This window comes from Hyperolius riggenbachi, chromosome 2 (genome assembly GCF_040937935.1).
Source record: "Hyperolius riggenbachi isolate aHypRig1 chromosome 2, aHypRig1.pri, whole genome shotgun sequence".
Classification (NCBI taxonomy): Eukaryota; Metazoa; Chordata; class Amphibia; order Anura; family Hyperoliidae; genus Hyperolius; species Hyperolius riggenbachi.
Window position 1 is genome coordinate 311,258,160 of NC_090647.1, and position 26,126 is coordinate 311,284,285.

General features: G+C 42.2%; 1 protein-coding gene across 2 annotated transcripts in view; it reads right to left on the reverse strand.

Annotated features, from left to right (window-relative positions):
• Positions 1 to 26,126, reverse strand: part of LOC137546528 (protein argonaute-4) — an 86,228-nt gene that overhangs the window by 27,875 nt on the left and 32,227 nt on the right. The window contains exons 2-9 of one of the 2 annotated variants that reach the window (XM_068269094.1): positions 22,427 to 22,595; positions 21,280 to 21,400; positions 19,064 to 19,245; positions 18,795 to 18,931; positions 15,888 to 16,022; positions 15,718 to 15,805; positions 12,762 to 12,909; positions 11,553 to 11,672 (exon numbers count right to left, since the gene is read on the reverse strand). In XM_068269094.1, the coding sequence (XP_068125195.1) occupies positions 11,553 to 11,672; positions 12,762 to 12,909; positions 15,718 to 15,805; positions 15,888 to 16,022; positions 18,795 to 18,931; positions 19,064 to 19,245; positions 21,280 to 21,400; positions 22,427 to 22,595 (1,100 nt within the window). Of the gene's footprint in view, positions 1 to 11,552; positions 11,673 to 12,761; positions 12,910 to 15,717; positions 15,824 to 15,887; positions 16,023 to 18,794; positions 18,932 to 19,063; positions 19,246 to 21,279; positions 21,401 to 22,426; positions 22,596 to 26,126 lie in introns of both variants that reach the window. The other variant, XM_068269093.1, reaches the window with a different exon arrangement.

Consider the following 26,126-nt stretch of genomic DNA (forward strand, 5'->3'; position numbering starts at 1 on the left):
ATATACTCATAAGGTCACCACACCCATGGTGACTCCACCCCCTTCATCAGTTAACCCATTATCCAGAATCCCAGTCTATGGTCATATGGCACTCCATTACGGCTACCAATTGTTAATAAATGACTGACCGTGATTCAGGCACTTCCGCAATGGACTGCCACTGACCCACCTAAAGGAGGGAGAAAACAAACAATAACATGTAAACAACCATTAATCGAACTTGCACATTATAAATACAAAATTTTACATCACTGATCCTTATTGCACTGTTGGCCCAAATAACTTAATCTATAAAAAACATGTTAGGGGCAGCCTCTCGTTCATACCTCTAGGGGCCACCACATCCAAATCATGAATCCACTTCGCCTCTTTTTGCTTTAATAACTTTTCTAAATTACCTCCTCTAACTTAGAGTCATCTAGGGATAGTGTTAATTTTTTAGATGTATCCATTAAGATATCCAATGGTCGGTTTGTTACTAAATTATTTCGCAAACCGACAGATCGTAACAATTTATTAAGGCATGACAGTCATCATGCAGGGCATGTAGTGAAAGCCATTCCGAGGGGGCAATTCCTCAGGGCCAGGCGGATCTGCACCAGTGACGATGAGTACATGAAAGCCAGTCGCTTATTAAGTGACAAATTTGTACAGAAGGGTTATGACGCAAACAAAATTGAGGAAATCAGACAGGAAGTGTCTACCCTAGATAGGTCTAGACTGCTTCATAAAACAGGTAGAACTAGAAATCAGAGAGGGATACCGTTTGTAACCAACTTAGGAAAAAATACAATGCTTATAAAAAATTCTATACGTAAATTCTGGCCCCTCTTGAGCACGGATAAAGAATTAGGACCTTTATTTAAAGACGAACCCTTTTTTTCGATTAGGAGAGGTAGGACCATCCTGGACAGAGTTAGGCATACAGATACTGCCCCTAACAAAAAGGAGTTGAGTACAGGAAAAACAGGGACCCACCCGTGTTTGAATTGCAATGTATGTAGTGGCATAATAAAGGGAGAAGCTATTTGCCATCCACATACTGGACGAAAAATTGTGATCAGGGAGAGACATTATTGTTCCACCCCTTGGGCCATATATGGGCTTAAATGCCCATGTGGCCTAATGTACGTAGGGGAGACTACGAGACCAGTCAGAACACGTATCCAAGAACACAAGAGAGCAATTACTAGGTATGCCATGGGAGAACGAAAGAGTTACGACACCTCAGTTGCGAGGCACTTTGGCGTGGCAGGCCCTGGTGCGGCGCAGCTGAGGTGGTGCGTATTGGAGGCCCTGGATCCTTCAGTTAAAGGAGGTAATTTAGAAAAGTTATTAAAGCAAAAAGAGGCGAAGTGGATTCATGATTTGGATGTGGTGGCCCCTAGAGGTATGAACGAGAGGCTGCCCCTAAAATGTTTTTTATAGATTAAGTTATTTGGGCCAACAGTGCAATAAGGATCAGTGATGTAAAATTTTGTATTTATAATGTGCAAGTTCGATTAATGGTTGTTTACATGTTATTGTTTGTTTTCTCCCTCCTTTAGGTGGGTCAGTGGCAGTCCATTGCGGAAGTGCCTGAATCACGGTTAGTCATTTATTAACAATTGGTAGCCGTAATGGAGTGCCATATGACCATAGACTGGGATTCTGGATAATGGGTTAACTGATGAAGGGGGTGGAGTCACCATGGGTGTGGTGACCTTATGAGTATATATATTGGTGCTTGTTTATTCACTTGCTGTTTATCACCTGTTGAAGGAAGTAATGTTCCGTAACATGTAGTGTCACTTGTTCGTGAATACAACAAGTTTGTTGCAGCCAGTGGTGTGCCGTCTCTTTTGTTGTTTGGAGATTCCATTAGCCGTGGGAGCAATCCGGCTGAGACAAGGCACCGGCAGTTAATCAGGACTAGGACCTGATTCACGTATTCTCCGTGCACCAGTTGATGCGATGCATCAATTCATTTGAGCTGTATCAAAAACGTGTGAGGATCTCGGCCCTCGTAGGACCGGTTTGACATACCTGCACTAGACTGTTATTGCCCAAAAAGGTACGACTCGTATCCCAAAATAAAAAAAAGAGGAATGATGCATTGCCTGTGTATTGTCGGTAGATCTCAACGCAAAAAAACAATGATTAACAATGAATATCGTCCATGTACACCGATCCATCCTGGTAGATCCGTTTGGATGATAATCAGTGTTAGTTGAAAAAACGCATATCAGACACTGATAAACAATCACTCTGTTCAAAACCATCACACATGGCTAGTTACTTACTTTCGGATCATCAATTTTGAACTTCCAATTAAATAGGTACACCATCACTGTGCCATTGCTAAATTCAAATGTGCCATGTTGCCACCAGCCATTGTTATTTTGTAAAAATATTTTATTTAATATGGTAAAAGAGCCTATTGGACAGATAAGAGTCATAATACAGTATTTCTCTGCTGTAAAAATGATGCCCAATGTGTAGGCCCCCTGAAACTTTCCTCCGCCCTCCCTCTCCCCTGCACACTTGCTTTTGACGCTGCTTACGTTTGACAGCCTCTGGATAAAAACAAATATAACCTTATTGTTTGTTTTCATGTTTTATGTTTTTTTTAAACATTAAGGTTAATGAATGTTTGCTTGTAGCTTCTTAAAGAGTAACTGTCAGGCTGCAGAAGCTAATTTAAACCTCTATTCTCCTGTGTTAAACAGTTTAGAAGGAAGCTCAAAAGCCATTAGTGAAGATAAACATTTCAGTTACCTTTGATGTGTGCTTATCTTAACCTCTGTTATAGACCCATAAAGACGCAAGCCGCAGCTAAACTGCAAAGCATTCTGGGGCCCTCCCCTCGGCTGCTAATGAGACGGTACAGCAGCTTGTGTAATCAGTCCAGAGCGTAGCACTGATAAATCTCCGGGCAGACTACACTGCAGGAGTCAGCTATTGTTCCTAGCCACATGGCTCATTAATATTCACTGCACACCGTGTTGTTCAAGAACGAGTGTATCTGTGATCAGAAGCAGGCAGGACATGACGACACATTTGGCTTCACAAACATGGAGCCTGCCATGAGCTGTCAGGAGCATCTATCTCTGCATATACTATATACAAATTCTGTGAAATCCAAACGTGGACAGTGAAATGCATATGTAATGTAAGTACAGCCAATCTTTAGCTACTGATATATGTGTTTATTTTCTCTGAGACCCTATACCTAACAGCTCCTCTTTAACAAATAAAAAATGCCACAATGACATAAGCTTAGCTATAGATTTTAGACCCAAACTTTAAAGGGAACCAGAGATGAACGATTCACACAAAATAAACATATCAGTTGATAGCTTGTAAAGAATAAATGCTCTACCCGATAATTTCGCCACTCTGGTGTGCTTTTTTGAGTGCTTTTTATCCATTATTGCTCCAGGAAATATCCACTATGGCCGCCGGCTCATATTCCTTCTGCTTCCAGGTTATGAGGTGTTCTGGATGTGCTGTCTAGCCTCTATGAGACTATAGACAAGCAGGGCTGCTGTAGGCTTTCATCTGTGTGCTTTCAACTTCATATTCTGGTATGCTTTGTGGCTGCCTGTAGGAAGTGTCTCTCATAGTAATGAAACTGCATACAGTAGATAATAATGACAGGCTGCACAGACAGAGCACACAGATCACACAGCCACACTTGTCTGTTAGACAGAGATTTTTCCTGCAGCAGCAGCCACTCCCATGTCATCACAGCTCTCAGTATGTAAAGCAAGAAATTTGAGCCAGGAGGGGGAAGGCTTGGGCTTGAAAAGACTCCACAGAAGAGTGACTCAGCTATAATGATTCCAGGTCAAACCTCGACTGAATAGTCGGTGGATTCTTATCACAGTTGATAACAGATAGATTAGACTGAGAAGAATAAAACTAAAAGCAGGATAGGTGTTTACTGTCATGTTCCCACTGATAAATGTAATAAAATGCATGAGGGTGCTTCCTCTCTGGTTCTCTTTAACAGTATCTTTATTCACGTTAGACAGGCTGGGATGGCCAATAAGATAGTATGTCAGCTTCTTAGCCAGTAGTTCTTTAGTTTGTTCCCAAAAGTAGACACCATCTTAATATAGCACCACAGAATATGTTGGCGTTTTATAAATCAATAATAATAATAATGAAGATTTAAGATTTCATAGCTCTGGCAGTGATGAAATGTCTTGTATACCATTTTCTTTAAAAAAAACATGGAAAATACATTCATATATTAAAAACTGAGTAGTCAAGAGTCAAAGAACTTATGTTATGACTCTCTCTCTGACTATCTCAGACCTTCAGTGAATTAGGTTATATGAGGTTACTTACTGGCTAGGAAGGCATTCCAACACTACATTAAGAAGGTATAAAAAATATGTTTGCGGAGTACATCAAAGCAGGCACAACTGCTGAAACACCATATGCGATAAACCACTATCTCAAGCAAAACAGAATATAGAGCCACAGTTGTTAAAGGAATACTATCGATGTATTCATTTATTTTGAAATGCTGTATGTTGTAGCACACATTAGGACAAGTACTAGGAGCAATTTGATTCCTCACACAGCCGTTCCTCTCAGCTGTAAAATCCTCCGTCAGTTTTGGCGTCAGTGTTGGATACAAAATGTATCTAATACTGAGCTCCCAGAGGGCTAGACCATATCTCTGCACAGGGGAGTTGCTATCAACTCCTCAGTTTATAGTTTAATCATCACCTTGCTGAAAGAATCTTGTTGATATGGTGGTAAGGGGTTAAAGATTCTAGCAATGTGTGTTTATTATCTTTGCTTCTCTTGACTGATAAAGATACTAATAATGCTAATTGTAGACAGTGGTCTGCCCCTCTCCGCAGCTTGTAAAGTGGATGCAGCCTGAAGTGAATCACCTCAAGCAGGCAGCCAGTCTGAGTGTAAACGCAGACTATTGTTATAGCTAGTTATATTCCAGAAATATTACAGCCTCAGATCAGCCTGTTTCTCCTCATGTCTCCTGCATGCTGTGAGTGACACAGTGAAATATATTTGTGAGCTGTGTGACAGAGTAACCAAGCAGCTCAGGGTGACCCAAACTACTGTGAGCTGTGTGAGAAATGAATTTTTAAGCAGGGATAGTGAGAGAGACCTGGATGAATAAATAAAGTGCCCCTAGCACTAGTGGCAATGTGTACACTAATATAGAGTATTAAAAAAAAAAAAAAAAAAGTAGTTTCAATCGATAGTATTCCTTTAATCATTTTCAAATTCCACCATGTATAAACCCAATCAATGTATATTATAAATAAGTCTGCAGTCTGTTAAACTTTCTATAAAGGCTGCTAGTGGCCTGCTTTGAAGAGATGGCAAATGTCAACTACTTCTCACCAACACCAGTGCCTACTTTATTCAAGTGCACTTCAACACACGTGATCCCCTTCACCAAAACACACTGGGGCTTACCAAATATAGGCAAACCCAGTGTTATAAGGTCTAAGCGTATGAAACATCCATCAGGGCATCCACTGTGCTCTGTCTTCCTGGGTTGGGGTCAAACATAAGCCTTAGTGGCTATAAGTATATGCCATCAACTAAAGTTTATAATCAGCACACAAACAATCTGCAGTCCAAAAAAAAAAATCTGAAAAAAATACAATATACACTCACATGCAAGCTCGACTTTAATCAGCACCAGTATATGAATTAGGGTAGTTAGCCCTGGAGAGTGTGAGTGTTAACAACACGCGTAACTATTGTCAGCTCTAGAACCAATTCCACGTGTTTAGAACTCACTTGGCTCATGAAATAAATTAATTTCAAGTCATTATTAAATTTGGGCTTATATACTTTAAACTGGATTGTACAGTCCAACTATATACTACATATACATTAACCAAGAAGATGGAAGGCCTCTGGATCCTAATGAGGCTTCCCACACTGTCTTCCGGTTCCCCATTGCCTCTTGCAGACCCTCCAAAGATTACTGAAAAGGGTTAGTCCGTAATCTGATCAGGACCACCCTCCTCTTCAAGTACGAGTGAGGCCGTAGTGCACGTGCACGAGTGGCTTCATGCTACTGTGTAGGCACAACCGCACTTGTGTCAGAAGAGGACCCGATCAGCTGGAGGGTCACAGGCAGCACCAGAAGATGGCATGGGAAGCCTCTACAGGATCCAGAGGATTCCCTCTCCTTAGGCAAGAATGTGTTTCTGAACCCAAGATTCAGCTCAGGTTCTCTTTAAGCTTTATCTAGTTCATATAGTGCTTAAAGAAAAAAAAAGATTAAGATTCCCCTCATTTCCCCAGAAGATTATGCTTAACTGCACATTGCTCTCTGATGTACTAAACGTAAAATCACATATACATAGGTCCCTGCCTAGTAGTGTTGGTGAAATTTGCCTCAGTTTGGTTCAAGCAGCAATATTTAATTTATTTATAATGTAATCAAATGAACAAGCAGATGTATTGCATATCCCTACATTCTGTGCACCATTGCTTAGTGTTATGCTGGGAACACACAATGCAATTTCCCCGTCTGATTGGCGGGTATTGAGTGATTATTTCCGACATGTCCGATCGGTTTTTCGATCGATCGAAAAAGGGATACATTTTGGGGAGTTATCATTGGAAAAGTGATCCCTTTATCGATTGGCAGCAGTTTGGACATGTACACATGCTACAACTTACTCTCAGATTACCCATCGATTGGACAGAAAATTGCATCGTGTGTTCCCAGCATAACATCACTGATTATGTGTACCATTGTTTAACGCTAAAATGTCCGTTTAACATTGTGTAATGTTCCCCTATCCATCATACAGCGTTGCATAATATGTTAATGTTTTATAAGAGTTTCATAATACACAATGGGGTTGATTCACTAAAGGAAATATAGCAGTAACAGGAGTTTAATCGCGCTACTTCCACAGTGCGCTTTAAAAGTAATGCAGTGCACGCTACGCCCACTATTAGCCGTGCAGCGTATACACAGGAGTGCATGCTATGCTGTTGGTAGTGCAGCATAGCTAACGCTATTGCCTGAAGCCTCCTTCCAGCATATAAGGAGCGCTCGTCTCCTCCTGCCCTGAGCCCCTGCGGGTCCAATCACTTTAGAGGATGTGATCCCCGCCCTCTGATTGGCCCAATAGGCTGCCTGTCACTTGACAAGCAGCCTATTGAGCCAATCAGATTGTAGCGTGTCCCTAATAGCTACAGAGTGTCCCTAATAGTGTTCACTATGCTGCACTACCCGCAGCATAGCGTGCGCTCCTGTTTATACGCCCGCTACGTAGCCTACGCGGCTAATAGCATTACATTTAAAGCACACTGTGGAAACAGCGCGAGTAAAAGGTGGGTACTCACGCTATTTCCTTAGTGAATCAACCCCAATAAGAGGTATTTGTCAGTGAAAATTGCATGTCTATTTTTCCAGTAGTTTCAAAGATTGGAGCAAGCAAATCAAAAGTGATCTGAGCATTCAGACTGCTCAGTAAAGCCTTTAATCATGTGTAAGAGCCAAATGGTAGATTTGAAAATTAAATATGCACATATTTCTCCTGCATATGTCTCTGGGACCAAAAATTGCTGAATCGTGCAGTTTTTATTGACAGCAAATTGATTATGTACTTTACTGCCAACATTCTTAACGTAAACCTAACCCAAGGTAAAGCCTCACAAATGATCCACATACCTCTGTGCATAGTCTGTTCCTCCCTTCGTTCTCCCCATGGGATGAAACATCACAGCAAGCCCGCCTCTTCCTGTCTGAAAATTTGACTTTAGCCAAAAGTCAAATTTTGCAAGAAGTGATTACAGAGACTGGGGGACATGAAGAGAGGAATCAATGCACAGAAGTATGTGAATCCAGCATGAACATACCTCTGTGCTTACTTACAAAGTAGCTTTGCCTCAGGTATACTTTACTTTTATCAGTACAATTTACAGTGGGATGCGAAAGTTTGGGCAACCTTGTTTATCGTCATGATTTTCCTGTATAAATTGTTGGTTGTTACATTAAAAAAATGTCAGTTAAATTTATCTTATAAGAGACACACACAGTGATATTTGTGATAAGTGAAATGACGTTTTTTGGATTTACAGAAAGTGCGCAATAATTGTTTAAAGCAGGGGTGTCAAACTGCAATACAAAGAGGGCCGGCATTGAATTCTGAGACAAAGTCGCGGGCCAACCTCAATGTCTAGTGGCTACCCTCCCTGATAAAGTTCCCTGGTGTCTAGTGACTCTCCACCCTCCCCTAAACAGTTCCCTGGTGTCTAATGCCTCTTCTCTCCCTTATACAGTTCCTGGCTGTCTAGTAGTGACCACCCTCCCTCGTCTATACAGATCCGTGGTGTCTAGTGCTTTCCCCCTCCCTCCCCCTTATGACTTCCCTGGTGATCTACGGCTTTACATCCAATATAGAATCCCTGGTGGTCTAAATAGGACCAAACATAATGCAAAGTGGGGAAACCACTTGAGGGCCAAATTTGAATGCTCTGAAGGCAAGATTTTGCCCGTGGGCCAGAGTTTGACATGTATGGTTTAAAGGGAACCTAAACTGAGAGGGATATGGATGTTTCCTTTTAACCTTCTGCCGCCCGCGTCACGCCAATGGGCGGCAGCCCCAGGACCGCCTAACGCCGATTGGCATAAAGTCCTGGGGCTGTAATTTGCATGAGATCGCGCGCAGGCTGCACGCGCATCTCGTGCTCGGAGGGCGGAGCTCCGACCCGCCTTCAGTCTCCGAGCGGCTATTGCCGCTCGGGAGACTGTTAGACGGCGTGATCGCCGTCTATTTACACTGTGCAGCGCTGCGATCAGCAGCAGCGCTGCACTGGGGACAAGAGAGCGATCGGCTCTCATAGGCAGAAGCCTATGACAGCCGATCGCCGTAATTGGCTGGCTGTGGGGAGGGAGGGGACATATTTAAAGAAACACTTTTAAAAAAATCACTGACAATAATATTTATTTAAAAAAAATAAATAAACATGGGGGGAGCGATCAGACCCCACCAACAGAGAGCTCTGTTGGTGGGGAGAAAAGGGGGGGGGGGGAATCACTTGTGTGCTGTGTTGTGCGGTCCTGCAGCTTAGCCTTAAAGCTGCAGTGGCCAATTTTACTAAAAATGGCAGCGGCCAATTTTACTAAAAATGGCCTGGTCACTAGGGGGGTTTAGCCCTGCAGTCCTCAAGTGGTTAAACCATACCAGTTGTCTGGCAGTCCTGATCTCTTTGGCTGCAGTAGTGGCTGAATCACACACCTGAAACAAGCATGCAGCTAATCCAGTCTGACTTCAGTCAGAGCACCTGATTTGCATGCTTGTTGAGGGGCTGTGGCTGAAAGCTTTAGAGACACTGGATCAGCAGGAGAGTCAGGCAACTGGTATTATTTTAAAAGGAAAAATCCATATCCTTCTCAGTTTAGAAAAACAAAAGTTTGCTTTCTTCTCAGTTTAGGTTCCCTTTAAATAAAATTAGGCAGGTGTATAAATTTGGGCACTGTTGTCATTTTATTGATTCCAAAACCTTTAGAACTAATTACTGGAACTCATACTGACCTACATATAGGTGAATCCAATTATGAGAAAAAGTATTTAAGGGGGTCAATTGTAAGTTTACCTCTTTAAATTTTTTCTGAAGAGTAGCAAAATGGGGGTCTCAAAACAACTCTCAAATGACCTGAAGACAAACATTGTTCACCATCATGGTTTAGGGGAAGGATACAGAAAGCTGTCTCAGAGATTCCAGCTGTCTGTTTCCACAGTTAGGAACATATTGAGAAAATGGAATGGAAGACCACAGGCTCAGTTCAAGTTAAGCCTCAAAGTGGCAGACCAAGGAAAATTTCCGATAAACAGAAGCGACGAATGGTGAGAACAGTCAGAGTCAACTCACAGACCAGCACCAAAGACCTACAACATCGTCTTGCTGCAGATGGAGTCACTGTGCATCGTTCATCCATTTGGCACACTTTACACAAGAAGATGCTGTATGCAAGAGTGATACAGGGGAAACCTTTTCTCCTCCCACAGCACAAACAGAGACACTTGAGGTATGCTAAAGCACATTTGGGCAAGACAGCTTCAATTTGGAATAAGGTGCTGTGGACTGATGAAACTAAAACCAAGTTATTTGGGCATAACAAGGGGTGTTATGCATGGAGGAAAAACAACACAGCATTCAAAGAAAAACACCTGCTACCTACAGTAAAATATGGTGGTGGTTCCATCATGCTGTGGGGCTGTGTGGCCAGTGCAGGGACTGGGAATCTTGTCAAAGTTGAGAAACGCATGTATTCCACTCAGTATCAGCAGATTCTGGAGATTAATGTCCAGCAATCAGTGACAAAGCTGAAGCTGCATCGGGGCTGATTCTTTGAACAAGACAACAACCCTAAACACTGCTCAAAATCCACTAAGGCATTCAACGTTCTGGAATGGCCATCGCAGTCCCCGGAACTGAATATAATTGAAAATCTGTGGTGTGAGTTAAAGAGAGCTGTCCATGCTCGGAAAGCCATCAAACCTGAATGAACTAGAGATGTTTTGTAAAGAGGAATGGTCCAAAATACCTTCAACCAGAAACTACACTCTCATTGGAACCTACAGGAAGTGTTTAGAGGCTGTAATTTCTGCAAAAGGCTCTACTAAATATTGATTCCATTTCTTTTAGTGGTGCCCAAATTTATGCATCTGCCTAATTTTGTTTAAACAATTATTGCACACTTTCTGTAAATCCAATAAACTTCATTTTGCTTCTCAAATATCACTGTGTGTGTCTCCGATATGATATATCTAACCGAGATTTTTTTTATCGTAACAACCAACCATTTATACAGGAAAATCCTGACGATTAACAAGGTTGCCCAAACTTTCGCATCCCACTGTAATGGGATGATGATCACTCACCAAACCTCAAATTCAGATCATAATACAAACTTAATAAAATAATATTTGGACACAGTTTAAAGCATACCAGAGCTGAAATATATAGTAAAACGGGGGAGCAGGCATGTATATGAAGCCGTTCTCATGCCCACTGCCACTGCTCCCCCTGTTCTCCTCTGTCCCCCTCCTTTATCTGGCAAATGCCCCCTGCAGCTACCTTATGGTCAGCTTGGTCGGGTATAAGTGCCCGGGTGCTGGTCCGGCTGCGCTCGTCCTTGAAAGCACATTCGCGAGTGCACGACATAGTCGTGATGTCATACACAGACCACAGGTGCTGGCTGTCGTGACATCATGCACAGTGCGCAGGCCCGGCTGCGCGCATCCTTGAACGGGCACCCGTGAGCGTTCTGTGGATTACATAGTCGTGACATCATGTGCAGAGCACTTCCACGCTGCAGGATCAAGGATGCGCAGCCAGGCCAGCACCTGCGCACTAATGCCCGACCATAAAGTAGCTGCAGGGGGCATTTGCCAGATAAAGGAGGGGGACAAAGGAGAACTGGGGGGAGTGGTAGGCATGAGGACTGCTTCATATACATGCCTGCTCCCCGTTTTTACTACGTTCGGCTCTGGTATCCTTTAAGGGACAAAAATATAAAAATAAAATATAATATAGAAATAACTCACCAGCCTACTTATTTCCTCTTGTCTGTCTGGAGCAGACCTGGCTGTGGCTTTGATCATAGTGGAGGTCTGATTGTCAGTCAGCTTCTTAATACATCGCTGGCCAGCTACAATATTACAGACCTGAAAATTTAAAACAAAAAAGCTCAGTTAACCAAGTATGTTTTTCAGATGTTACCGCTGTCTACTGTAAACAGTGCTCATCTAAAAATATTTGCTGGCCCTGTTATTTGAGGATGTAGCAGGCTTTGCAGCAAATGTGTAACTTTCTTGACCAGCAGCCTACTTCAGATTTGTACATTGACTTACAACTAATAGTAGCTCAGTGCCATAACCATAAAATACAATATAATGGGTGGTATATATGCTGCCGAATTCACAACTAGGAATAATGGAAAATATGGTTTTGTATCCCACAAGCAGTTGGTGCAGGAGACAGCATCAACCCCTCCCAGTAACCATGCTGCTAGAATAGTTAGGTAAAGCCAAAATGATGAGGTCATCAGTATACTAAAAACTATTTTACATTTTTTTGTAAACTTATTTATTAAATGTTATAAAGTGAAACCAATGAGAAAAGGGTTGGGAATGCATGTGGTGGAATTTCTAGGAGCCCTGAGTTAACTGTTGGATGTCTGCACTGTGAAGCAAATGATTACATAGTCATCTCTAATAGTTGCTTTTTACTAGTTACGCTAACCCTATGCCAGGGGTGCCCAAACCCTTTAAGCCAAGGGCCATGTCGCCATTCTTGAGAGTGCAAGGGGGCCGAGCTAGCGAAATTAAAACAATTTTTGCTGATTTTTGTTAGGTACACTATGCATGTGACATTTTTTCACAGGAAATAACCCATATACTGCGTGCAGTTGGCATGTCCCTTTTAGTATATAGGCATGGTGCACAGTGGCAGCTGCTAATCAGTAGCTGTTACTGCTGTTGGCATAGTGGTGGCTACTTATCAGTGGCTGCTACAGTGGTGACTGATAACCAACAGGCGAGCAAAGGAGGCAGCAGAGCGACGATACAAGGTAGCCCCTGCATGTGGCACCAAAGCTATGGCCTGCGGGCTGCATGGAATTAACGGCTGTGGAGAGCTTCGGGTGCCATAAAAAAGGCTTGGTAGGCAGCATTTGGCCCTCAAACTGGACTTTGGACATGCCTGCCCTAAGCCTAAAATATGTGTTTTTTCTAGAAATAGCTTGAAATGCTTACCTCAAGGGGCAAGTAGGTGTGCTTCTGTTCTTGACCAACTTGCAAACAAGGAAGATGGGGATATTTTAGCTGCAAGCTATATTTCTGCTTAAAATATTGAGCAACTGTGCACTCCATTGCCTGACCATTCTCCAGCTGCAGAGGGAAACTATGAACAGAAACAATGCAAGTTATCGATTTGATGCTTTCCAAAAGTGAGTGCAATTAAAGATAAATCCCATGGCTGCTAATTAAAATGTTAAAGCTATGCATCCATTTGTGTATAATCTCTATTAAAATCTTATTCCGTTACTGGAAAAAAGCCACAATCATTTCTGCTTACCAAACTAAAGCATGCAGGCTGCAGCACAAAACAAATCCAGAATCCACACTGATTGGTTTGGTGACAAAGCATGAAATTAATCCAAAATGAATTACGGTATTCCTTTTATTCAACTTTTTAACAGCTGGTCTTCCTACAAAGTCTTTTCCTCTCCTAAACTCATCACAATCCTATATCAGGAAGTCACTCTACTGACTACCCAAGACCCCAGTGCTCCCTAATGCAAACAGCTGTTATTCGGTTTCCATTTACACATGTAGTAAAACGGTCCGTTGTCAAGCTATATATAGTCAGTACAGTGAAAGTTGCATCCTAGATTTAAAAGCCACACAGCAGTTTCATAGCAGACTCTTTACAGTGATGAATAGGTTTTTCAATTCCCCGGAACTAGGTTCTTTATTAACCAATATTTAAGATTCATCTTTACTTTAATTCATCTATGACACAACTATATATGCCGTAAAGCACTAAAGATAAATAAAATAACGTTTTAGTATTGAGCACTGGCACCTAAGTGCTGTCAAGAGCTGCATCCAAGACACCTATGCATGTAACTGCTTCTAACAATCCTGCACTTCCACAGCGCTCTCTGCAAAAATAACTAAGATTTCTTTCTGCGGATGGATAAGGTATAAAATTACTTATAATAACTAGGAGATAGGCAAACATAAAAGACCTTTACAAGACCCACTTACTTATATTGCTTTAGTTTTTCCCTTACCCAGCTATGACAAAAAGAATCAACAACTATGAACTATGTTCCATTAATGACAAATCTTAGGTAGCAATTACAAAATGCCTTCCTCTTACAGTATATGGTGTGACAAAAATAAATAAATAAAAAAACTTAGGAAGCCCTAATGCTAGATCCATAAATGTAAGAAAACTACAGAAAAAAAGAAACTCTGTATGTTATCATCAGAAGCAAGATCAGAAACAATTTTATGTAATTTGCACAGCATTCATCGAAAGCCAGATCATCCACAAGGCAAACCTAGGTCCTGGAGAGAGTCTATGGGCCTGGTGGATGCTAGCCCCCACCAAATCTTAATAAAAAGCCAGGTGATCATCAGTGGTGGGCAAACACTGCTGTGCCTAGGGCCCTATTTAATCTTAATCCATTTCTGCATTCATCTTGTTCCACAGACTTCACAGAGTGCATAGTTGTGTCACTAACTATGGCTTAAACAGCGGCAATACATTACCTGCTCCGGCCGGAGCGAGTCCCCGCTGTCTTCTTCTCTGCTGGGTTTCCCGTTCCGGTCCGGCTGGCTTCACTTCCTGTCCCGGCAGGAAAATGACACAGTAGAGCGCCCTCTACTGTTTAAACTTCCCCGGACAGAAAGAAGTGAAGGCAGCCGGACCGGAACGCGGAACCCAGCGGAGAAGAAGACATCGGTGACTCACTTCGGCCGGATCAGGTAATGAATGCGGGAGGAGGGGGAGGCAGCAGCAGCAGCACCACCACAGATTGTGATCGGTTTCATGCTGAAATCGATTCACAATCGGTTTGCAGTAAAGGCAGCCATACGATCCCTCTCTGATCAGATTCAATCAGAGAGGGATCTTTCTGTTGTTCGAATCTGATGGCAAATCGACCAATGTATTGCCACCTTTAGAGAAGCTTACAGTCAGTGTCCCTGTTATAGTATATTGCATGTACTATTGTCTAAGACCAGTTTTTGGGGATGCAATAAAATACCATAATCGGTATGTTTATGAGATATGGGAAGGGGGGGTGGGGGGGAAGATGGCTTAAAGGGAACCAGTACTGAGTAAAAAATTTTTAAAATAAACACGAGGTAACTTCAAATGAACATTACATAGTTACCTCGCCATCAGTTCCTCTCAGAAGCTCACCATTTTCTTCTGACAATGATACCTTCCAGTTCTGACAACTTTTTGGCCGGACTGAAATATATCAGTTGCTGTCAGTTATAGCTGAGAGGACAACTGATGTGCAAGGTAATATCCATGTTTCCCTATGGCTCTAGTGGGCGATGTTACAGTTTAACAGTGTGCTGACCAGAAAGCGGTTATGGGGTAATGGCGATTTTCAAAATGGAGAACGGAGAATTCCCTTGATCACAGCGGACAATCAGGACGTTAGAGAAGAGAAAGAGATTGAGGAGTAGACTACACAAAAGGTAAGTATGACTTTTAATTTTCAGTTCAGGTTTTTTTCTTAATAACTCACCTGCTTGGCTGTAATTCAATTAGGCAACGGCTGCATAGCTGGGGGCAGGCCATGGCAGCCCAGGTGGGGTTGGCCAGAGCTTTGGGAAATGCGTGGCTACCTGTGTTGCAGAGCAATGTAATAGTGTGCTCAGGTCATTACTGTTGTGCTGATCAAATTCCACATGTAGTAAAAGGGTCCGTTGTCACTGTCTCAAGTATTTATAATGGAATTTAAAAAAAAAAAAAAAAAAAAAACTTATGAATATGAGCATTTTTAGTGATGTCTGCTTGTTGCGGAATTATGAATTTAATTGACACTAAAGTCAAATGTTCAGCATCACAGCAAGAAGCACTTTTTCTAAGAGGAGTATGGGACTTTCATGGTACTCCATGTTTCCTTACATAGGAAAGGCTTCTGTAACAGCATTCAATTGGGTTTACAAATGAAGCCCTTACGTTTGATGGCTTGCTGGTCGTCTAGTTACATTGCACACTCTGTACTTCCTCTTCATCTGTCCACAATGTGTGACCTCAACCTTTAGACCTGGAAAATATACAGAGGCTATAATGATGATGGATAAATATCCAGCCAAGAAATCAAATACTAGAAGAACTGTAAGACTAACCTCTTATTTCTTTGGTGAATTTGACACGCTGGGAGTCAGTAAGTGGCTTGGTCTGCTCATTAATGTTCTGAACATCAAGAACTTCACACATGAATTCAATTACAGGCTGAGCGCGGTAGAAAGCAGTTGCTGAAACTGAAAAGTGGACAGAAAAATATAACACCTAATTATACAGAATTATTAAAACCATGCAGTACAGTAAAAAACTGAAAAAAAAGAAGACTCATTGATGGATGTTCCAACAACGTACAGCTGTTTACCACAAGAAAATATTAAAGAATGCCCTATGAGGGAGAGTAGAAAGAGAACAGTGGTGCATTCTGAAGTGGTAAAGGCTAAATTAGTAAACTAAAGGTAAACATGTCAAGATGTAATATGCCTCAATAGCCAACCTACAAAGTTAAATTGTACCAGAGACGGCACACTACAACATTTTTCTTTTACTTACCCAGGGCTTCCTCCAGACCCATAAGCATGGATGCGTCCCTTGCCGTCCTCCAGCCATTTAACAGTAATCAGCCCCGGTACCTGGCTCAGTGACGTCAGCGCATGCACAGAAGACCCCGGCTGACTCAGACTGAAACCAGTTGAGACAGTTACCGGGGCTGATTGCCGGTAAACGGAGGACCACGGGACGACGGCGAGGGACGCATCCATGCTTATGGGGCTCGAGGAAGCCCAGGGAATGTATATAAAAAATAAATAAATAAAACTTTGTAACTCCACATCTCTGGTTTTCTTTAAATTAAAACACATGCCAAGGATCTTTCTATAATCGAGAAGACTTGAAGCCCATCTAAAAGCAAAAACAAAAAATCAGCAAGGCTAGTGCTGAAAGTACAAAATAGCCACATTCTGTAGTTAAGTGGGTGTGTGTGGCCTTGCTTAACATATCAAGAGTTCTGTCTGCAGCTCTGCTTCAAGTGTCAGTCAGTCAGAGCTCCTAGCCACTAACACTAGGCTGGTGCATGTGCTTTTACCAAACAGCCAGCAGCTAATCAGAGAGTCACAATCAGAGCTTGGATATGTAAAGCTGGTAGGTGCCAGGGAATGAAGCAAGCCACAAACCCACTACACTAAGGAAATCAGCTGTTCTGGGAGGAAAGAATGGCAGAACTGTGCTGAACTTGCAGCATTACCTACTTACCTCTGCTATCCACTTTTTTTGATTTTATTAATGCTTAATGTCTTTCATTTATGTCAGTGTAGTCCTAGTGCTAAATTAATAAATGATGGCTGATGCATACTGATAGGGAAGCAAAGATTATCAGAAGCTCAATCTAAAAAAAAAAAACAGATTCCCGACTGGATAATCATTTTTTCTAAAGCCTCGTACACAGGCTAGTTGCAACTCGGCTGAGGCGGCTGTACAGGCTGCCTTGGCTAAAAATTCAGGCATCCTATGAGATCACTGAAAGGTCCAGTACACCAGATCATTAAGCAACAGCTGAGAAGACACGATTTCCCAACAGCTGAGAAGACTCGATTTCCCTTTCCTTACCCCGACCACCAGAAGCTGCTCCATCAAGCAGTGTGCGGCCATCCATTCTCCCTTTCCGAAAAGCGACAGTACATGTCACTTGGCTGTAGCCGAGGGACATGTCTGCATAAGCTCATGCCCAGAATTGTCATCTCTGGAATACAGTCCTGACCCCTACCGGCGATAGTTATAGTGCGTGTGTATGCCCTGCATGTAAATACATGGACATGGTTTTACTGACAAAACAGCACAATACAGGGGGTTGCAAGGCAGTAAGCTAGAAATCCTGCAGATAAACCTGGCAAAACAGATTTAATCCAGTTTCCACCCGCTGAGTCCAATCAGCTGCTACAATCATAGGTGCTTTAAGAGCGCAACTGTGAAAATATTTTTGTGTGTGAAGTGAGTGTGAGTGAATTCACTTACAGTACATTAAAAAAATAAGTGGTACTGAAAATAATGCAATGAAGTTTTTAATTTTTTACAACATTGCTTTAAAAATTATTTAGTCAGTGTTTGCTTATTTTAAAATCTTTGCTCACCCTGATTAACATTCTGCAATTTATCATAGGTGGCGACATCTTCACTGCTGGCAGGTGCATCACCACTGAATGTTTGTATACTCAGTTTCAAAGTCAGTAGAAATAATATCAATTCTCTAAGAGGAGATATATCTAAACAACCTAGTCTAAACATAACTAGGAGGGCAGGGCTACAATATACAGCAATATATATAGGAAGTGTTTCTGATGCTAAAACCGGTATAATTAACGAAAAAGTGAGTATCCTGAATAATTTACTACATTGTACTGTCCGTCTGTTACTACAGTGCTTCTTTAAGCCTGACTGAAGTCTGTTCCATTATTTATCATATTCGCATCTTTGAAAAAGAGAATACTATCCCTAAATTCACAGTGGGGCCTTGCGCTGCACATCCTGCAAAAGCAGGATTGCAAAGCAATGGAAACCTTGCAACTGCACACTATACGTTCAGTATGATGCATACAGAGAAGCAACCAGTACATACAAGGTATGCTTCACTGCACCTTGTTAATGTATGTGTTCTGGATTAAATGCACGGCATACACCGCATTATGCAGATGGTTTCCACCGCACTGCTAATGTGCCAATGTGAACATACCATTACAATAAGCAATGAGATTATATTATCTGACAAAACGCACCACCCCACTGTGAACGTAGCCTAAATCTCACCTTGTTGCAACGTTTTTATAAAATAAATAAGACAAATACAGTAAGTTTTGGCTTATTGCACCTTGCTACCTGAACAGTACTCACTTTATACAAGGAGACAGCTGGTATAACATGAATAGGAATAACTTCTCACTGTATAACAAAGAAATCAAAAAAACCACAAAGAACAGCTTCATATGGCTGAAACAAAAACAAGGTGTCAGCTCACTCACCATCAATATTAAGCATCATGTTCCACATAGCAGGCCGTACAGACTGGTGGAAGCCAAACCAAACCTCCCGACCTCCTCCAAGTGGGTGATAGTATCCCTCTGGAGGAGAGAAGAAAGAGCGTCCAACAGGGGTATACCTGCAGCAAGAAAGAAAATACAGTTTTAGAGAAAGTGCTACCACCATGACAGATGTATGCAAGGCCACTGGAGTAGTGAAAAGGGTACCCCAAGACAAAGATAACTTTGCATAGCTGACGTCGCATTAGTACCTCATGGAAGGCAGGTGACGTGTGATTACATCAAGAGCCTGCACAGAGTCTTCTGGAACTTCACTTAAATGTCCTGCCAAGGCTTCCAATAGTAGCTGCAGACTCACCACAGACACCCACTGAATGGTCACTTTGAAAGTTTGGTCTTTTCCTTCACCAGGAAGAGTCACTTCTAGATCGACCTACAAGAAAGAGACAAAAAGGTCTCAATTCACTAAGCTTTATCAAACACTTTATCATACATTTAATAATTTACCTTATGGGTAAAATCTCATTTTAAATTCACTAAGGTGTTATAGCTTTATTGAATGTTTTATCTATAAAACATTCAATAAATCTATAACACCTAGTGAATTCAAAATTAGATTTTACCCATGAGGTAAATTATCAAACGTTTGATAAAGAGTTTGATAAAGCTTAGTGCATTGAGGCCAAAGAAAACTTAAAGCAGACATCCAGTCTGAAAGCGGTGGCCTCCTGTAATGCAAAGTTATAATTACCTGCGCTGCTGCGCTGTCTTGTCCTCCCGAAGTTGTCCCCAAAGCCCCAAAACAGCCAGTGTCTGGCACGTAGCCCCAACATCAAACACCCCCCCCCCCCCTGACAGCGCAGGTAATTATAACTTTGCTTTACAGTAGGATTCCTGCAAATTCTTTTTCAGGCTAGATATCCACTTTAAAAGTAGAACTGTTGTCAAGATTTTCTGATACAGAGAGACAAATGTGAGGATGCACACCCAAAAATAGCTGACATTTAGCAACAATATTTTACAAAAATGGGTGCTGCGTCTTTAAAGATATACCAAGTATAAAACAATGAATGACACGCACACCTTGTAAATTCAATGCAAAAAAGTGTATATTAAAGTAGTAGTACTTTAACCACTTTACCCCCGCGCGTACGTATTTCTCCGCCCCTTTTTCCATCCTTTAAAAACCAGGGACGGAGAAACACGTACTTTCCGCGTTCCCGACGCTGCCCGCGCTCCCGCTCGTAAACACGCCGCCCGCCGCTAGTAAAACCGCCGCCGCCCGCTCGCCCAGAGATCAATGAACGGGAAAATCCATTCCCGTTCGTTGATCTAAGCCCCGCAATGATCAGCTGCTCTCCTATGGGCAGCGCGATCATTGTGAGAAAAAACTCACGTGTCCAGCCTCCTTATTCTTCCTCCAAGCTTCCGGAAGGAAGCTTGGAGGTCGCATTAAAACAAAAAGTTACTGTGGCCATCTTGTGGCCAAATAGTAAACTACACCCTACACATTTTTCACATACAAATAAATGACTTTTACACATAAAATTAACTCATTACCTCCCACACTCCCCATTTTTTTTTTTTTTGTAATTAAAAAAAAATTAAAAAATGTACAATTAAAAAAAATACATAAATAGTTACCTTAGGGACTGAACTTTTTAAATATTTATGTCAAGAGGGTATAACACTGTTACTTTATAAACTATGGGCTTGTAATTAGGGATGGACGCAAAACTGAAAAAAATGCACCTTTATTTCCAAATAAAATATTGGCGCCAAACATTGTGATAGGGACATAATTTAAATGGTTTTATAACCGGGACAAAAGGGCAAATACGTTTCATGGGTTTTAATTACAGTAGCATGCATTATTTAAAAACTATAATGGCCGAAAACTGAAAAATAATTATTTTTTTCCCCACATTTTTCCTATTTTCCCATTAAAACACATTTAGAAAAAAATAATTCTTGGCATTATGTCCCACCTAAAGAAAGCCTAATTGGTGGCGAAAAAAACAAGATATAGTTCATTTCATTGCGATAAGTAATAATAAAGTTATAGACGAATGAATGGAAGGAGCGCTGAAAGGTGAAAATTGCTCTGGTGCTCAGGGGGTAAAACCCCTCAGTGGTGAAGTGGTTAATATACACTTTTTTGCATTGAATTTACAAGGTGTGCGTGTCATTCATTGTTTTATACAAGATTTTCTGATAACCTTCAGTGACAAACATTGTTTTTATTTAAAGTTACTGAAAGACTGGTTCACTTTGTTCATAAACTTGTCAATCACTTGCTGAAGTGCCCTTGGACTTGTGCTTTGAACACCAATTGCAATTGATAAGAAGGTGCGAAACAAGAGCAGCCGAGGACAAATCTGTATCCAGTGCTTTTACAAAGCTGCTTACAAAACTTTTGAATGAATCTGATGTAAAAGCCAATCTGAAGCACAATCACAGCACTTACTCTGTCCCTCCCAATTGGCAGCGGATGTGCAGTGTACATATTCCTCTTCCCATCATATCCTGGCTGGCGGTCTCCAAATATCTGCATCTTGAAATGTCGCACCATCGTGTCAACCACCTCCCTAAAGAAATACAAAACAGTTTTGACCAAACCATGTTTCTATCCTGCTTGTAAAAATAATTAACTGACAAGTGTGTAGTTCAGCCTCCCGTGTGAAAGAGGCCTAAGAAGTTAAAAGTATTTGGCACAACTCAAACCCTTCCTGGATCAGGCTGTTCCTCCAAACTTGATGGACGAGCAAGAAAGAAGCTGATCAAAGAGGCTACCAAGAGAAATATGGAAACTGATGCAGTTATGTGAATTTATATCAAAAAGTGGTAATCGTAATTGTGGGGTCTCTCTGCAGCAGCGACTTAGGGCACGTGCCAGCAATAGGGCAGGTCTACTTTCCAGAACGCAAAGAACATGGCAAAACAGAACCCACAGTGGATACGGGAGAATAAAGGTTAATGTCCTTGCATGGTGGTCTACTCAGAGCCCAATCTCAAACCCCAGAGAAAATCTATGGATTGATTTGAAGATTGCAGTCCTCCAAACAGTCACCATCCAGTCTGAGCTTGAACAGTTTTGTAAGAGTGGGCAAATACTGCACACACGACATGTGCAAAGTTAGTGAAGACTCAGGACTATAATTAAAGCAAAAAAAGGTTCCACAAAGTGCTGATGTAAGAGGTATTCCTTTATCCACCTCACTTCTGTAACACTAGTTATTATAGCCTTTACAAGTTGCATTGAGTAAATAAGAAAGAAATATATTAATTCCCTATCATTATTTCAGACTGCGAAACAACAAAATGTGAAAAGAGGCGATTCTATTCTATACCTATTGCATTTGGCCAGTAATCTGCTACTTTATAGTAATTTATAGGATATCATCTGCAGAGAAAAAAAAATTACACTAGAGGCGAGCCCAAAAATGCAAAGTAATCCTGTTTAAAACTACATATTTTTCACTAAATGACTTAGCTGCATAAACCTTTTCTCCTATAAATCTGCCTCGCAAAAAGCCATGTGGCATAGAAGAGTTTCACCAGTGATACACAACCCAAGCTCTGAAATACCAAGCACTGTCAAATTATGTTCTCACCTGTTGACTCTTCTGGGCCGTTTTTCCGGTTTAATGTCCACATCATAGTGGTAGACATCGATTTTTGGAATCTGTACTTGGAAATGGTTAGCAAGAAGCCTGATAGGTTTTCCTAGTGTTCCCAAGCCAGGACGCCGCGGAGGCTGGAAGAGATTGGTCGGTGGAGGACCTGGGAAGACAAATTTAAGCTATGTCACAATCTTCACATTTTCATAAAAAAAGTAATTCAGGCATTTAAAGAGAACCCGAGGTGGGATTTTATTATGCTAGTGGGGCACAGAGGCTGGTTGTGCACACTAACACCAGCCTCTGTTGCCCCGTGGTGTGCCTCCAAGACCCCCCTGCATGCCGCTATACCCCCCGCAGTGCTGGCGACACGCAGCGTGTCGCCAGCACAATGTTTACCTAAGCCTGTCTGTTAGCGCCGCTCCCCCGCCTTCTCCGTATCGGCGCTACCCGCCCGCGTCCCTTCCCTCCCGCTGATTGGAGGGAAGGGACGCGGGCGGGTAGCGCCGATACGGAGGAGGCGGAGGAGGTAAACATTGTGCTGGTGACACGCTGCGTGTCGCTAGCACTGCGGGGGGTATAGCGGTGCGCAGGGGGGTCTTGGAGGCACACCATGGGGCAACAGAGGCTGGTGTTAGTGTTCACAACCAGCCTCTGTGCCCCACTAGCATAATAAAATCCCACCTTGGGTTCTCTTTAATCCTAATGCATCCTAACACTGAAACCACATCAAGTTCTTATGTTCCACAACATTTTTAGAGGGAAAACAGCTGGTTAGTTATTTCCAACATTTTGACACTTACCTCCAAACTGTTATCTATTTCTAGCCGTACAGGGAGGTCCGTGAAATCTGCTTTCTAGTGAGAATTGAAACCTTCAATATTGGCTGATCTCCCACTAGAAACCAGGTAACTTTACATTACTTCACCAAACTGCATTCACCACAAATGTTTAGCACTCAATTGCTAACTAAAACGAGATGCATGAAATACTGTCATTACTCAACACTTTCTAAGTGCAATAACTTAAGTACTGTATGTATCAACATTTACTTTTGGTGCCGACTACACTGTACATTCAGGGCTAATTCTAAATGCACAGGTGTTGCCACATATCATCCAAGGGCCAAGTCAAAGACACTGGCATGGAGAGGAAAAAAGATCAGGCCACCTTTTATGGTATTGTGTGTTAACCCAGAGCTGGAAGAGCAAATGGAAACCTGCTTAAAATAAAGAGTTGTTGACTGCAGCACTTTTAGAATAAACAATATGTGAATAAAAACAATTTAGGGCTTAAGCACACTGAGGCATTGCTATGCAGGTGGTTGTGCATTTAACAAAACTGCATGGCACCTCCATTGCAGCAAGGGCCTCAAAAATGCATGTAGCAGTGTGTTGTCATAATGCATAAGTGTGGCCATCAAAGAGTGCCCTCAATGCACCCTGATGTCTTTGCATTTTGCACACTAATAGATGTTACTGAAATCTGTTCTGCAATATTAAAGTGTGCTCAGACCCTAAAGCAAATTAAAATAACAAATAGGCCTTGTTCCAACTCTGCAGTACAGTGCTAGTGCGGATATCTTTTAGGGACAGTGAAAGCAACAGTGCTCTAACAAAGACAAAAATACGTGCTGCTGTATGTTCTCAGAACACACAGAAATAAGTGGTATCGTCATACAGTGCAGTTTGTGCATCATCAGATGTCATTGCATGTCACACATGATACAATTTACTGAAATAGGTACAGCAGCATGTATAATGAGAGCTGATTACATGTAGTTTTGAAATCTCAACTGAAGCATAAAGAGGCTACCATATTTAACTTGCTTTTCAACTATACCAGTTGCCTGACAGTCCTGCTGATCTTTCTGGAATCACTATTGTCTGAATCACCCACCTGAAAAGAGCATGTGGCCCATCTAGTCAGACTTCAGTAAGAATTATCTGACCAGCATGCCCATTTAAGATCTATGGCTATAAATATTAGAGGCTATAAGTATTAGGCCGCGTACACACTCTCTACTTATGTCGCTCGTCAGGGATCCCCACGGGCAACCTTGCGGGGCCGGCCTACACACGCGCGTGTCAGCTGTGTAGTGGACAGTGCGCTCTGTTGCTAGGCGGGAGGGACATGGTTGGATGATGGCAGGACAATGAGCTGCACATGCGTGATGCCACACAGCAGGCGAGGGAGCGTTGCGAACAATTGGATCGGCGTCACTAGGGTTGAATAGATCCAGCCAGCAGATCGCTCGTGGTTTGGGCATCAGGGGTCATCGGGTGCTGTACACACGCCTGATTGTCGGCTGAGGCAGTTGTTATTGGCCGCCTTAGCCGACTTAAAGAAGAACTGCAGTGAAAATAACGTAACGAAAAAAAGTACAATAATTTTTACAATAATTATTTATAAATGATTTAGTGTTTGCCAATTGTAAAATCTTTCCTCTTCCTGATTTACATTCTGTCATTTATCACATGGCGACAGCTTTACTTCTGGCAGGTGATGTCTGTGGAAACAGATGATGCATTTTTGGCAGTTGGAAACAGGTGTTAATTTTCCCACAATGCAATAATGCTCCCACCCGGGTGCTGACATCACACTGTGGGAGGGGTTTCACCACAATATCAGCCATACAGAACCCCCTGATGATCCGTTTGAGAAAAGGAAAAGATTTATCATAGGAAAGGGGGTATCAGCTACTGATTGTTTTTTTTTTTGTTTTGTTTTGTTTTTTTAACACAGGTCTTGCAGGAGCAGGACTACCCAAGTGAGCGTGATCAGGGAGGATAACTGCCATATCCTCCCCGTCCAGATTCGACGATCTAGTCAAGTCGAAGATTTCGGCTGACTAGGGGACAGGGACCCCTGGGGGCACAGACCTAAGAGATTAGTGCTGGACATATGTCGCAGCACAATTCACACAAATTGTGATTCACAGGGCAGTTGTTTTAATTGATTAATAGATCCAATAATTGTATAGTGCTTTTCTCCTGATGGAGACAGCCACTAGAGCGCACTCAGTAGGCAGTAGCAATGTTAGGGAACCGAGATTTGGTCTCAGGTCTAATATGTAAGAGACAGGGCCTTTAAAAATACCCTGAGACGAACATTATTAAAATATTTATACATATCTGGGGCTTCTTTCAGCCCCCACCGCACCGATCGCTCCCTCAATTTCCTCCAACGCCTCCTCGTCTCCCATTAGCAGCTCTGATAGCTTGGCTAGTAGGGGCTTACTGAGCATGCGCTCCCCAGCCGCGTGCATACGCCCCGCCCCCGTGGCCAGGACCGTTCTGCACCTTAATACTGTGCAGGGCACTCCCAGACTTGGAAGCAAGACGGGGGAGCGCACAGCCTCACTTCGCTTGCGCCGACTGACCGCGACTGGCCAAACTTACGAGGCTGCTAACGGGAGAACAAGGAGGCAAAGGAAGACAGCATGGGAGTGATCCATGCAGAGGGGGCTGGAGGAAGCCCCAGGTATGTATACATTTTTTATTAAGGTTGGTCTCTGGTACACTTCAACCATCACACTATCCAACCACTGGATGGGAATTAGCTTCCACACAGCTTTGTACATCATGGGTTAATAAAAAATGAACAGGGGCAACAAACAGTGCAGTTTACTAATATCTTGAATTGCACTGTCTGTGTGTCTGCCTCTGCTATTCTTTTATAAACCCATGATGTA